The sequence below is a fragment of the Hippocampus guttulatus genome, chromosome 3, assembly GCF_054856545.1.
Source record: "Hippocampus guttulatus isolate MCC_2025c chromosome 3, RoL_Hgut_1.0, whole genome shotgun sequence".
NCBI classification, from domain to species: domain Eukaryota; kingdom Metazoa; phylum Chordata; class Actinopteri; order Syngnathiformes; family Syngnathidae; genus Hippocampus; species Hippocampus guttulatus.
The window spans coordinates 23517471-23531075 of NC_141263.1; the positions used below are offsets into that span (position 1 = coordinate 23517471).

Below are 13605 nucleotides of genomic sequence, written 5' to 3' on the forward strand. Positions count from 1 at the left end.
TCCACATACCTTCAATCAATCAATGAAATCAATTGTTTAACTAATCAGTCAATCATTCATCCATCATTCCTATCCATCTCCAATCAAAAACCAACCTAACATGAATCAAACAATCAATCAATCCATCAATCAATCCACATCTACCTACCGATCAATTTGTCCATCTATCCCTCTCTCTCTCTCCCTCTACAGTATCATCGCTATTCATATTTATCCGTCCATCTCCAGTCTTGAGCAACCTACCAATCACTCAAGCACTCAATCCATCCATCCGTCCGTGACAATCCATCTGCAATCATGCAATCCATCAACTTACTCAGCCATCCAACAGAATCCATCTGCCAATCCATCAATCATCCATCCACTCATGGATCAATCTATCGCCAGATCAAGCATCCATCATCTGCCAATCCACACGTCTAGATCGACATACTGTATCCATGTCACCTTTCTGTCAATCTTTTCATCTATCCATCACCGATCATCAATCCATCCACCTGTCAATTTTTTTGATCGATCCATCGACCTTTCCGACCACTTCTCCAGCCATCCGTCCATCCATTAGAATGGACATGATTTCACTGACAAGCACGAGTCTCGAGAGAGGACCTACTGTGAGTCGTCCGTCCCGTGCGCGGTCCTGATGGAGCCGGCACCAGAGTCGCAAAGCAGGGCCGCACACATGGCGGCGCCAAACGCTAGTAGAGTGGCACCATCAATGTGACCCATGTCCGTGACCGATGCTCCTCAAGCTGCTTCACTTCTTCACATGAGTGTGCCACCTCCAAAAACCAGAAGAAGGGGGAGGAAGAAGACTTCGTCCTCCGGCGGGACCGCAGCGTGGTGTTGCGCGCATGTGAGCAGCAGTCGCTCCCGCGCTGTGCAGTCCACCCTGACTCGACGCGCTGAGGCGGAGAAGGAGGACTTTACGGTCCAGTGCGCTGCCTCTAATCCCCCCCTTGGATTTACATTCCTCCCCCCCAGCCCGCCCCCGTTCCTCCTCAAAAGAAGAGGCACACTCCTGCTGCTTTCACCACAAAAGACAACGCACAATAATTGGCTCATTACGGCGAATGTCGTTAACATGGCCCTATTATTGAATGGCCTTCAATATGGTAACAATTAAATTACAAAGTCAATTTAATTAAGTCCTTCTGAAGGTTTCCCAGAGCCACAAATCTCATTTATTGTGGGAGAGACATTCTGACCAATATCTAGTCGACAGCCGCAGACTTCCAGCTCAGCGCCAGCGCATTTGCAGAATGCAATTTTTCTTTCTTTTTTTTTCCCCCTCTCATTACCCGATGTGAAACATATATTATGAAACATATATTGAATATTTATCAGTGTCTTTTTTTTTTAAGAATTTGGACCATTTAAATAAAATTTAGTTTTTTTGGGGGGGGGGGGGGGGGGGTCTGTCCTTGCATTTCACTGAGCATCAATTGTCAGTTCAAAGCAGTGACTGCATAAAGTGAGAAAGACACGCGCGTCTAACATCCAGCCCACTTTTTGTCTCCCAATTGCCAGATGCGCTGTGGGCCTGCAATAGAATACGCTGGAACGCCTATCGAGGCAGAGCGCGGTCTAAAATTAGATATGTCCCGGGCACGAAAGTGAGGATGCGCTCAGCGCATGGGCGCCTGTCTGTGAAAATTGGGTCCGCGAAGTTGGACACACTTGCCAACCAATGACACTGACAATTCTAAATGAACCAAAAATGCCAAACATAACAACAAACATAACACAAAGACCAAACGGTCCTCTGTAATCAATATGAAATACGCAAAGCTAACACAGACCCCCATCAAGTTATTTGATAACATCTGTGCGATGGCCGACGATTTACTGGAAGCAGTATGATTTAATCCAAGAGAAATTTTGACACATTGCATTCCTTCATACTTATTTCTCTTGTGGACACTTGGCATGGGATGAAAGCCAAAAAGTTGTGAGATCAGAATGAAATCGGTCACTTTAAATGAGTAACTAAAGTGGAACCTGATCCAAAGTGCAATACACCGTATCGCTCAACATCCATTCATGCTGTCATAAGATCTCCCAGGAAAAAATAAAATACAAACTGGAACTGAAGAGTAAAATTAAACCACCAGACCAAAGTTTATTCTCGGATTACTATTCTGTGTGTAATGATTGGCGTGTAAACTGAGCGAGGATTGGATAAAGAGGCAATGAAGGAATCAAGAAATCAAGTGGAATAAAGTCCAAGGGTGACCTCTGGATGAAACAAGTCGTTTAAAATGAGTGAGTGAAAGGAATAGCAGCCAAAAAAAAAACGACACAATGTCGTGCTCAACATTTCCAGCTTTCAAAATCTGACAGTCAAATAAAACACAGCTATAAAATGTTACAAATAAACCACTGGGCCAAACATTTGAAATCGCTTCCATTTTCATGGAGGGGTTTTTTCTCCACTTTTTTCATTTTCAGCTCCAGGAAATAACCATGAATAATGCTGAGGTTGTGATTAAAACAAAACAAAAGAAATGAATGAAAAATGATATTTGGTATTTGGAAAAAAAAATAGTTAAGGAACACATACGTACACACACACACACTGTACATTGCGGTGAAATATAGCTGCGGTAACGCATTGGAACTTTCCCGCAGACAGATGGCTTGGAGCGGCTCAACAACACCAAAAACGAGAAGGAATTATTGCATCATTCTTCAAGGTTTGCTTTGTTGCTGGGAACAAGCTGCAAGTTATTAACTCTGTTGAGCCGCCAACATTTTTTTTTTGCAACCAGGAAAGCCGACGTCCATGTTCAGCTCAGGGTGTTCCGACTTGAAGTTTTATTTCTTTTGTTTTTTTATTTTGAAGGATGAAATAAAACGTGAGAAGCAAAAATGGCCCCGTGTCTAATTTAGGTGCTGCTGTTTGGATTAGCAGCAACTGCAGTGTATGTCGTTTGTCTTCCCGGAGTTAAAGATGTAAAAAGACGGGATCAAATCAAGGAAGGATGGAGCCGAGTGCAAAGGGCTGAAGAAACAAGAGGGACGGAGGAGGAGGAGGTGAAGGAGGAAATCAAGTAAGCAAGAGAATTTCTGATGACATCAGAACTACAAGAGTGAAACATGTGAGCGACCATGGAATGACCCAGACAGACGATGTCGACTGAGTTTTTGAGGGTTTTTTTTCTCTATCTCCCAGCGACATTACTCAAATAATTGTTCTGTCACCTTTGACACTGGAGTCCATTAAGTTCGCTGTGTTTGGTGAAAAGGAATATTTTCAAACGCTGTTATTATTAGGGACGTTCTTTATTCACCAATGGCAACAAAACCATATCTGAATCGTTGGATGAATGAGTTTCTTATGTGGCATCGGTCTTTGGGATTATTAAACAGTGGTCATTCCTTGTCGAGTCATCAATCATTACATATGGAAGAGTGATGTGGTGACGCGTAGACCGACCAATGACAGAAGGTCACCATTTGTTGAACGTATAAGCCAATGGTGGCGTAATATTGACGCAACAGTGACGCTAGGGAGTGCCAGCAAAGGGCTATTCACGTGTTTTGGGAAGCACAGGCCATGTAAAGTAATGGCGACCGTTCCGTCTCCCAGCCACATTGGGGGGCTCTTGGCTAGCGCTCAACACAAACACATGCTTTTTATTCAGACTCGAATGAAGAATCCACATGCAAGTAAACCAGCCCTAGTGCAATCGATTCAATCGTGTACTTTGGCTTCGCATTCCGTGCAGGAAGATCTACAGTAATTCCACCTCCTTGGCGGTTTCCGGGTTTGTAAGATTATTTGGGTAGAGATAATAACTCTGGAAATGTGGTCGATTCTGGAGGTAATTCTATTTTGACCACTAGATGGTGGCACAAAACTTATTCAGAGGTGGAACTTTGAAAGAAGATGAACAAAGAGGACTAATTCAAGTCATTTCCTGTAATCTTGCTTTTAACTCATTCAGTACCAGCCAATTCTAGACCAAGTCTGAAAAGACGTTTAAAAACGTCTTTGGGAGTGAGTGCGTTGTTAATTAAAGGCCACAGAAAGCAGCTGTATTTTATAATGTACGTCTTTGGCCATGATTATTGATATATATTATATATTATGAGATAGCAAGGTAAGTTTGGATGTTTGAAAAAAATAACGGGATTGTTTACAGTATGGTAAACACAGAGGGATCAGCACGCTAATCTACGGTACAGCGCAATATTTTTGTGTTGCCCGTTGCTCTCGCTCTCTCTCAATAAATGTGTTGTATATAAATGTTGAAAACATACTTAAGGAGTATTTCACTCTCATTCCTGTATTGCGGATTTCACTTGTTGCAGGTGTGGTCTGGAACGTAACCACCGCGATGGAAGGGGGATTACAGTCAATCTCTCATGTAAGAAGAGGGAAACTAACGATTGCTCGAGAAGCGCAGCTGCTGCCGAACTGGCCGACTGGTCTTCATTATTCCCATCACACGTTCCATTTCTGTGCCGTTTCCAGCGTGGAGAGTCCCTGCGTGTTTCCCATTGATCTGCTTTTCATTTCATTCGACTTCAAACCTCCCCCAATTAGAAATGCAAAGAATCGCTCCAGAACTTTTCCCCAAAGGCTTTGTGAAAATTGAGCAGCCCTCACCTTTTGCCATCATGAATATTCTTACAATGACAAATTAAGGGGAGCGTAAAGAGGTCAGTCCAGCTCTGTGGCATGTTGAGTGACAGCCTCAATTGATTGATGATTTTTTTTTTTTTTTGGATGCAGGATGAGAAGTGGTTTTTGATGAGGTTCACTGTCGGGACACAAATTGCCGACTATGATGATTCTATTGTCTTTGTTTTTTGTGGGATGTCTCCATTATTTACATGGTTCACGTCTATGGGAACGTCATCAGCCAGCAAGCAACTGTGCCATAAAAAGGCAATATAAAAAATACTGCAATAATATATATATATATATTATTGCAGTATTTTATATATTTAAAAAAAATATATATATACATATATATATATATATATATAATTTTTTTATTTTTTATTTTTTAAAGTCTCAGAGCTGCACATTTATCCAGATATGCACCAAAATGACAGACATACACCTGTATTCGGTAAAAGGGAACTTGTATAAAATATTGTTGTCGGATACATAGCTTAGCTAACAACGTTATCAGCGTTAACGTCCGAAAAGCACATTTTCAAATATTCGTCAACGTTGTCATTGCGGGTGTGCATTGTGTCCGCTGCATGCGCCACATGCACACATCCATGTGTAATCCGGTGATTTGATGTTGGAAGTGCTGCCGAGGTAGAGATAAATACACTGGACAGTATGTCTTTAAGGGGATGAGAGACAGACGGACGGACGGACGGGCTGACCGACCGTTCATAAACTGAAAATGACCCTTGGAATGATTTGACCTTGGCGGTGATAGATTGAGCAGATGTTGTTCTTTAACCGCTGATAGCAAACGTGTCTTTAATTGGGTTCCACTGGGACACACACACAAAGGGGGCAGGGTTGGGCTGGAGGGGGTTGGTGGTTATCATTTGTTCCAAGCGAACAAGGTAAAGATTTGTAAAAATATCACTACTGTACTTAATCTTCCATAAAATGTCGAACCCCAGACAGGAGGGAAAAAAAATACTGTGGATGGAGCTCTGCCAAGAAGAATGATTTTTTTTTTTAACCTTACTTTTAACTCAACAAAAAAAGCTCTTTTGCAAGGTGTGTAAAGAATCCGCACGCACAAGTTGCAGTGATTTACCCGATTTAAAGTTACAGGTGCAGGGAGCATTTATGCAGCTGGAAACACACTGAGCTCAAAACATGTCAGCCCTTCCCAGCCCAACCCTCCCCCTCAGTTGCTCAAAATGTGTATCAGCTGTGAGGCACCGAAAAGCAATGACGATTCGACAAAAATTGTCAATTGTGTTTGCAGGAAACACATTTGCTTCAGTGACCGAAAACTCTGCATTGGAGTCCATGTTTACAAAAAAAAAACTAATTGTCTTGAAGGTTAACATAAACATCAGCTTGTCACTGATGTTTATGTCAATGTGTATGTGAGGTTCATTGAACTCATGTTTGATATTTGAAACGTTTGTAAGCTGTTTTTTAATCCCAACAGAAACGCAGACTTTAGGTTCAATTGAGAAAATCGTCTTTGACGTTTTTATATTGCCTTCAATTTTGATTTAAAAAAAAACTGGATTAGGTTTCACTGAAGAAAAATATTTGATCTGAAAACGTGTAAATAAGATATAAAAAGTATGCACACCCGTTTTCAAACGCCATTTTTTGTGGTCTGAAAGAAGGAGAACCAGATAAGGCATTCTAATATCAGTTATTTTTAGATGTGGAAAAATAATCTCGAGTTTGGACAATAACCTAGCCCAATTGTGTTGCGCATTGTGCAACCCTCACAAAAAAAATCTCATTCTAATTCAAAGTCAAGAAAAAAAGACATTATGGTTTCATCTCGCCATGTGACCCACTGATGTTTTCCACAAAGATTAAGCAAAGTGGGTATACAGAGTGGGCAGCTCGGCAAGCGGTTAGCGCGTCGACCTCACAGTGCAGAGTTCGTGGGTTTGATCCCGGCCCCGGCCTTCCTGTGTGGAGTTTGCAGGTTCTCCCCAGGCCTACGTGGGTTTCCTCCAGTTTCCTCCCACATTCCAAAAACATGCATAGCGGGCTGATTGAACTCTCTAAATTGTCCCTAGGTGTGAGTGTGAGCACGGATGGCTGTTGGATAGACTCCAGCACCCCCCGTGACCCTTGTGAGGATAAAGCAGATCGGAAAATGGACGGTATACAGTACTAGTGTCTAGGTTAGGAAATGTAGCTTTCACAACAGGCCTTTTAACTCACCTGTGTATGTCCCCCCCCCCCCCCTCCCCTCCCATTGCCTGCTCCTTGCTTGGACTTTCTGCGTCTTTCTAACTCCCCTTGCAGATCTGCATCCAGCCAGTGTGCGTGTCTTCAACGATATGTTTAATGAGCTACAAGTGTGTGGAAAGCTCACAGCCAGGAATGCTGCTTGACCTCGGACAGGAGGGATTAGGAGAAGGTGGGAGAAGAGAGATCCTTCTCATCAAAAACACTTGGATGATACAAGTCGTGTTGGGTTCCCGGCTTTCAGTGCTTCATTACACAACATAAAGATGCTGGCTCGTCGATGACGTGAGTTATCGTATTTCTTCAAATAGTGGTCTTCACTGTAATGGCTGTCGTATCCCAACAAGATGAATAAAGGCCCTCCTCAAATACAATAAATGCCCCCTTTTTCACAGCAGTAAAATAACAGGTACCCAATGCGATGGCTCGTGGTTCATTGATCGTTCAGAGTTAACTACCGAGGTCATCTGAAATCTGCAGTGGCTAACCAAAACAGCAGCACTTTTGCCTCAGGGTCAAGTGGGAGAGTCTGGTCACATGTTGCAAATGCGAAAGGTAGTTGTAATTTTACAGTGAAAAAAAAAAAGAAGAAAATGTTGAAGCAGATGAGAAGAAAGTTGTTATTTTGCCAGAATAAAATCCAAATGTATTTTTGCAAAACTGTTATAATTATATGCAGATGAAGAATATAGTTGTAATATATATATATATATATATATATATAATAATTTTGTCATTTTACTGTCATAATTGTATGAGGTAAAAGTCTAAATCAGGTGAGAACAAGGCTGTATGTTTTCTCGAGAAAATGTGCAATCTTGTCACAAGTGGTTATTTCACCAGAATAAAGTTTCAATATTCTGGAAACGACATGGTCATTTTACAAGCAAAAGTTGCAATTTCATGTGGATGACAAATTTCCAAAACAAGAAACAGTTGCTATCTTATGAGAATGAGGATGTCTATTTATCGTCCCATCATGATGAAGTCATCACAAGATGAAAAGTTGATTTTACGACGGAAAATGAAGTTGAAGATAAAAGTCCGACTCCTAATCATATTTAGCGGATAAAGTGTTCATTTAACAATGACGTGTACGGAATAATTTTATTGGGAGAAAAGAAAATGGGCATTATGATGAAAACAAAGAATGCATTTGTACCAATACGGACCTTTTCACACGAAATGTTGTGATTATAATTCTCCTTTTCATTCATGGCAACATTCCGTCTGCAGTTATAACACGACCGCAAATGTGAACCGCAAAGCCGACGTTGACAAACGACCCGACGCCCACAACGAAACTTCCAACGCGAGATTAATGAGACACGCAGAAATCCAAAACAATTTCCTGCTCGCCGCCAGACTTCTCTCTCAACAGCAGCTGCGTTCACTAGGAACCATCCGTACACGTCTCGTGCCAATCTCAAAGTCCTTCGCTTCGGGACTACCTGTTGCTTTTACGACGTCCACTGACTCACTCGGCTCAAAGTATACACATTAAAATGTTATATGCCAGACAGGTCTGCAACGTTCCCATGGTTGCTGACCCGAGTAAAATGCGTTTTGTGAGCGGTGCCATACACTTGTCCCTGCAGCTTTCAGGTCATAAGAGGTACGTGGTGGATTGGAACCCAGCCAAGTTGCAACTACAAAAAAAATCTAAATTACTTGATGCAAAAAAAAAAAAAACGGTTCAAGAGTTTCAAGAGTTGGCACTACTTTTGTATAAATGAAATTCCTCAACTCACTTCAACATAGTTCCTTGAGCATCAAGCTGCCACAAGATGGCGGCAAGGCACTACTAAGCTTGTCAGCCATCACCATCACTTTTCACTGCCTGTACACAGGAACAACCAATCTGTGCATTTTAAGTCAATAAAATAAAATAAAAATAAACCTTCTGGCCAATAGGAGAATTTGCAAATGGCAAACCACGAAATGTACCCGGTGCAATTTACGTGTCGATAATTTTCTTTCTAAGCTCCAGTGACAACACTCTCCTTCGCTTCCTCTGATCCATGTTTAATGCGGTACACACTATGTTGCCAAACAGCACATTGACTGCAATTCTTGTCACCCTTTGTGAGTCGGACAGGCTTCTCTGCAGCACTGGAGCGCCGCAGGGGACTGTTCTGGCTCCATTCCTGTTCATCCTCTACACCTCGGACTTCAGACACGCCACTCCAACCTGCCACCTTCAGAAGTTCTCCGATGACTCTGCGATTGTTGGCCTCATTACAGAGGGGGACGATCGGGAGTACAGGGGAATGACGAAGGACTTTGTGGACTGGTGCCAGCAGAATCTCCTCCAGATCAACCCTAGGAAAACTAAGGAGTTGGTTGTGGATTTCTGCAGGAAACAGTCCTCACCGGCACCGATGAACATCCAGGGTATGGACATAGAGAGGGTGACCTCCTACAAGTACCTAGGTGTTCTTCTGAACAACAAACTGGACTGGTCTACAAACACGGACAACCTGATTAGGAAAGGACAGAGCCGACTCTTCCTACTCAGGAAACTGAGGTCTTTTGGGGTTTAGGGGTCGCTCCTTAAGACTTTCTATAAGTCGGTGGTGGCCTCGGCCATCCATTATGGCATTGTCTGCTGGTCAGGCAGCATCTCAGCCCGGGACAGAAAGAGACTGGAGCGACTGGTCAGGAAGGCCAGTTCTGTCCTGGGCTGCTCCCTTGACACTCTGGAGGAGGTGGGCAACAGAAGGATGCTAACTAAGCTAAAAGCTATGATGGACAGTCCCTCCCACCGTCTCCAGCCCGCCCTGACAGCACTAGGTAGCTCCTTCAGCCAGAGACTGTTACACCCGCGCTGCAAGAAGGAGAGATACAGACGCTCGTTCCTACCAACTGCTGTCAGGCTGCTGAATAAAAAATAGCAACAATAATATTTAATAATTGAATGATGTGGAAAACAACTGTAAATAGCACTGCGATTTATCCATTTTGTATTTATATTGCACTTAATTGGATGGTGTTTGTTTGTTTTTTCTTCTTCTTTCTGCCTACATTCTTGCTGCTGGAGGCTGTAAATTTCCCCAGTGTGGGACTAATAAAGGATATCTTATCTTATCTTATCTTATCTTTAAGTCGGGCAACTTACTGATTTAGGTACACGTTCAGTTTTTTTCTGCCTTCTAAAACTCAAAAGCTATCAATCAATCAATCAAAGTATTCATACTTTGTAACAAAGTATTTTTTACTGGTTATGTGAGATGCCATATCGTCAAGTAAGCGACCATTTGGAGTGGAGGTAACAAATGCAGATTTTAACAAGTTGGCCTCTGTGCCAGTGCAACTGTAAAGCTGTGCCATAAGCAGGACCAGATGGAGACAGCGCTGCCAGTCATCAAACCGCAAATAGTTGTCCTTTTATTGTTGGTCTGCCTTTACTGTGCCTTGTAAATTTCACCGTCGGGAGAGCGGAAGTGATGTCATGGGGTGGGGGGATTTAAAACGCGTTCAACCGTTTTTTTTTGAAACCCACCCGTAAAGGCGGCTTTCTTAATTCACCACTACAAAGATCATCACCTCCTACAAGCACAAAGCGGGGGTGGTCTTTCAAAACAAAATATCAGGGTGAGCTCAATTACAGCAGACGTGTAGGAATAACCACAGTGCAGGAAGTGGGACTTACTGACAGCGAAAAATGCAATCAAATGTCAATTACATATACATTAATTGTACAAAGCCATGACATACACGCTAAGGAGCGCGGGGGAGACCAGCGTACATTACATTTAAACACAAAACTTCTAAAGGTTGGGAGTTACAGTGAAGGATTTCAATGTAAACATGGCCGAGTAGTACGTGTGTACCATACCATCCACAGTCATGGTTTCATGAAATAAAATGCAGACATTTATTGTACTAGGCTTTCCCAACGCACTCAAGATACAAGCAGGAACAAGTCTGAAAAAAAAATAAATGTTTAGTTAATTGTGAAGAATTTCGAGATTGTTGTAGCATCATCACTGTGCCCGGTCAATATGATTTGAATGAACGAGCCGTCCATTGGTAGTATGCAAAACAGTGTCGCCAGTCTATGACAATTGATCACTCTGATTGCCTGGTCGCTAGCAAATCAGTTCAAGACATAGAATTGACCAAAAAAAAAAAAAAAGCAAAGAAACAGGAAAGAAAAGTGCTTTATTTACTAAACGAAACACAGCTTAACATTGCGCTTCACTTTGATTTGTTCCTGCTTGTATTCTACGTGTGTTGGGCAAGATTGTCTGGATTTTATTTCATGAAACCCTGGCTGCGGATGGTCTGATAAACAGTTACTTCGATCCAAGGCTGACTAATCGATCTCGTTGCTGAGGATGTGTGCGCACACACGGGTCACATTTCATTGCTACTCCTCAGTGCGTCATTGACTTCATTTACACGGTCAATCACCCTTTTATAACCCAAATATTGGCAGCAATCTAGTTTCTAAAGTCTATACATCTGACCGGAAATACGCAAGCAGAATTAAAACAAACTCAGAAACGCATTTCCCGGTCAAGTTGTACACTTTTTGTATTTGTTGCATCCATTTTTGGATTTGCTGGATGATTAAATGAATGTCCTTTTGGGCTTTATATATGTTTTAATATTTTTTTTTTAATGTCGAGCAGGTTTATCGGGATCTGTTGAATGTAACTATGAAACTTGTGAGCTCGCTTTTACTTTTAAAATGGAGTCATCGGTAGAGTAATTAAAGATGGGCACCACTGGATAGACTGAGTGATAAAAATTATAAACACATTGAATTGAACTAAAAATAATGCAATAAATTAAATATATATATCGAATTAATCTAAAATGTTCTGGGGGGGAAAAAAAATCAGTGCCAAAAGTTAAATGGAAATTTGGGGTTGTTTTGTTTTGTTTCCGAACTTCTGTGCATCACGTTTCCCGTAACATCGCCGTCACGTCATCTGACTCCCATTATGGATTTATTTATTTATTTATTGGCCTTCTGGCAGGAGAACAAAAGCGGAGGTGACGCAGAGCCTGTTGGCCACGCCGTCGGTGTGTGTTGCAGCTTGTTAAAAAAAAAAAAGAAAAAAAAGAAAGAAAATCATGAGCAGCGCACGCACTGCACGCGCAACAACACTGACGGGCAGTTTTGTTTTTATTCTTCCTATTAGACGGTGAAGCCCCAATTGAATGTGAAAAGAGTTGCATGCCAAATTATAAATTCTTGTTGCTGATTGAGCCTTCATCGACACTAACATTCTTAACTGTCATTAAGTTGTCAAAAGACATGAGCCATTGCATCAAAACTTCAGAAATCCTCTCCCCCTGCTTTTAATTTTCTGCACATTCAATGTTTTTCGTAAGTTTTTAAATATTTTAGATTGCCATTTGACTGGAAGAAAAAGTAACAGCAGTATATAAATAATTATACAGCTGATTTTTTTTTTTACTTTGAATGAAAAAAGTAATGATAAATATGTAAAATGAGGCTTAAAATCATGGAAATGTTTGTATTAGTGTTCAGTGTGCCTGTTAATTAAATGCAAATATTTTAGTGAATAATATCACTATTATTACTCTGTTCATCAACATGGATTTCCGTGAAAAATATCAGTTCAAGTAAAGTCAGTAAGTCATGACGACTATACACCTAGCATATCGAGGGATTGTATTATACACAAGTACAGAGGAAAAAAAACAACTTATAAGGGTGATTTTTGCAGGGTGGGGGAGGCAGCTTATTACACCTGGTGCATTTTGTTCTATGCAAATTATGCTATTTCAATTCATGCTTTAAATGTGGTTCTGCTCGTGTTTTAGGCCAGCAAAGAAGGTTATGCTGGCCCTGACGGTTCACGACTGTGAGATGCATCGGTGATATGATGACGAAGACTGGACACACCGAATTGCCAAAAAACAATCGCCATTATGATCTATATCATAATTGTCATCCCAACATAACGAGAACACAAAAACAAAAAGACAAAGAAAAAGCTCCTAGAGGTCCATAGTTTAACCCTCGAAAGAGGCACCCGCAGCTTTATCCAACACAAATACATATAATAATGCTGCATTTGTGTACTGTATTACACGGATGGGAATGTAAATTATTCGCTTCCCACACAATTGTTTTTCGTCTTCCAGCAGATTTTTGCACTTTTTCCCGCTTTTTTTTTTTTATGCAAAACACATGAGAGTTGGTTTTCTTTTTCTTCTTTGATCTTGATTGTCTTTGGCCACAGCGTTTCTTATTTCTTTTTTTAAAAAATTATTTTAAATAACAGCCACATAATGAAGCCGCAGAGTAATGACTTTTCCCCAGGTGGCAAAGGTTCATTGTCAGTTGAAGACAAAACAGTGTCGATGAGTTGGAACAAGAAGAAGAAAAAAGAAACAAAGAAAATTGTCTCCTCCTCATGTGTTTTTGCTTAATGCTGCTTTTGCTTTGTTTATGTGGCCCGGAAAGAGCGAAAGAGAGAGAAAGAGAGAGAAAGGCACACCGAGGCCAGCTGCTGCTCCGGAATATCGAGAACACACTTCCCGCCACCCCCGTTCTGCACCACACTGCGACACCTGTTTATTAGGGTACACTGCAACAGACGCGTTCTCATTTCAAAACACATTTAGCCAAGTGAGAGAATGGATGGATGGATATTCTCCCATAGAAGACAATAAAAATAGAAATACACAACAGCAATTCATGAAGAATGTTCTGAATTTAAACCATTTCTAAATGTTTGTAAACAACA

The 13605-nt window shown here is 41.4% G+C and overlaps 1 protein-coding gene across 1 annotated transcript in view; it reads right to left on the reverse strand.

Moving 5' to 3' along the window:
* The window catches only part of LOC147207902 (collagen and calcium-binding EGF domain-containing protein 1-like), a 28853-nt gene extending 27931 nt beyond the window's left edge, over positions 1–922 (reverse strand). The window contains exon 1 of the mRNA XM_086106620.1: positions 614–922. Coding sequence (XP_085962746.1) covers positions 614–729 — 116 coding nt within the window. The 5' untranslated portion in view covers positions 730–922. The remainder of the gene's footprint in view (positions 1–613) is intronic.
* Positions 923–13605: the final 12683 nt, after the last annotated feature.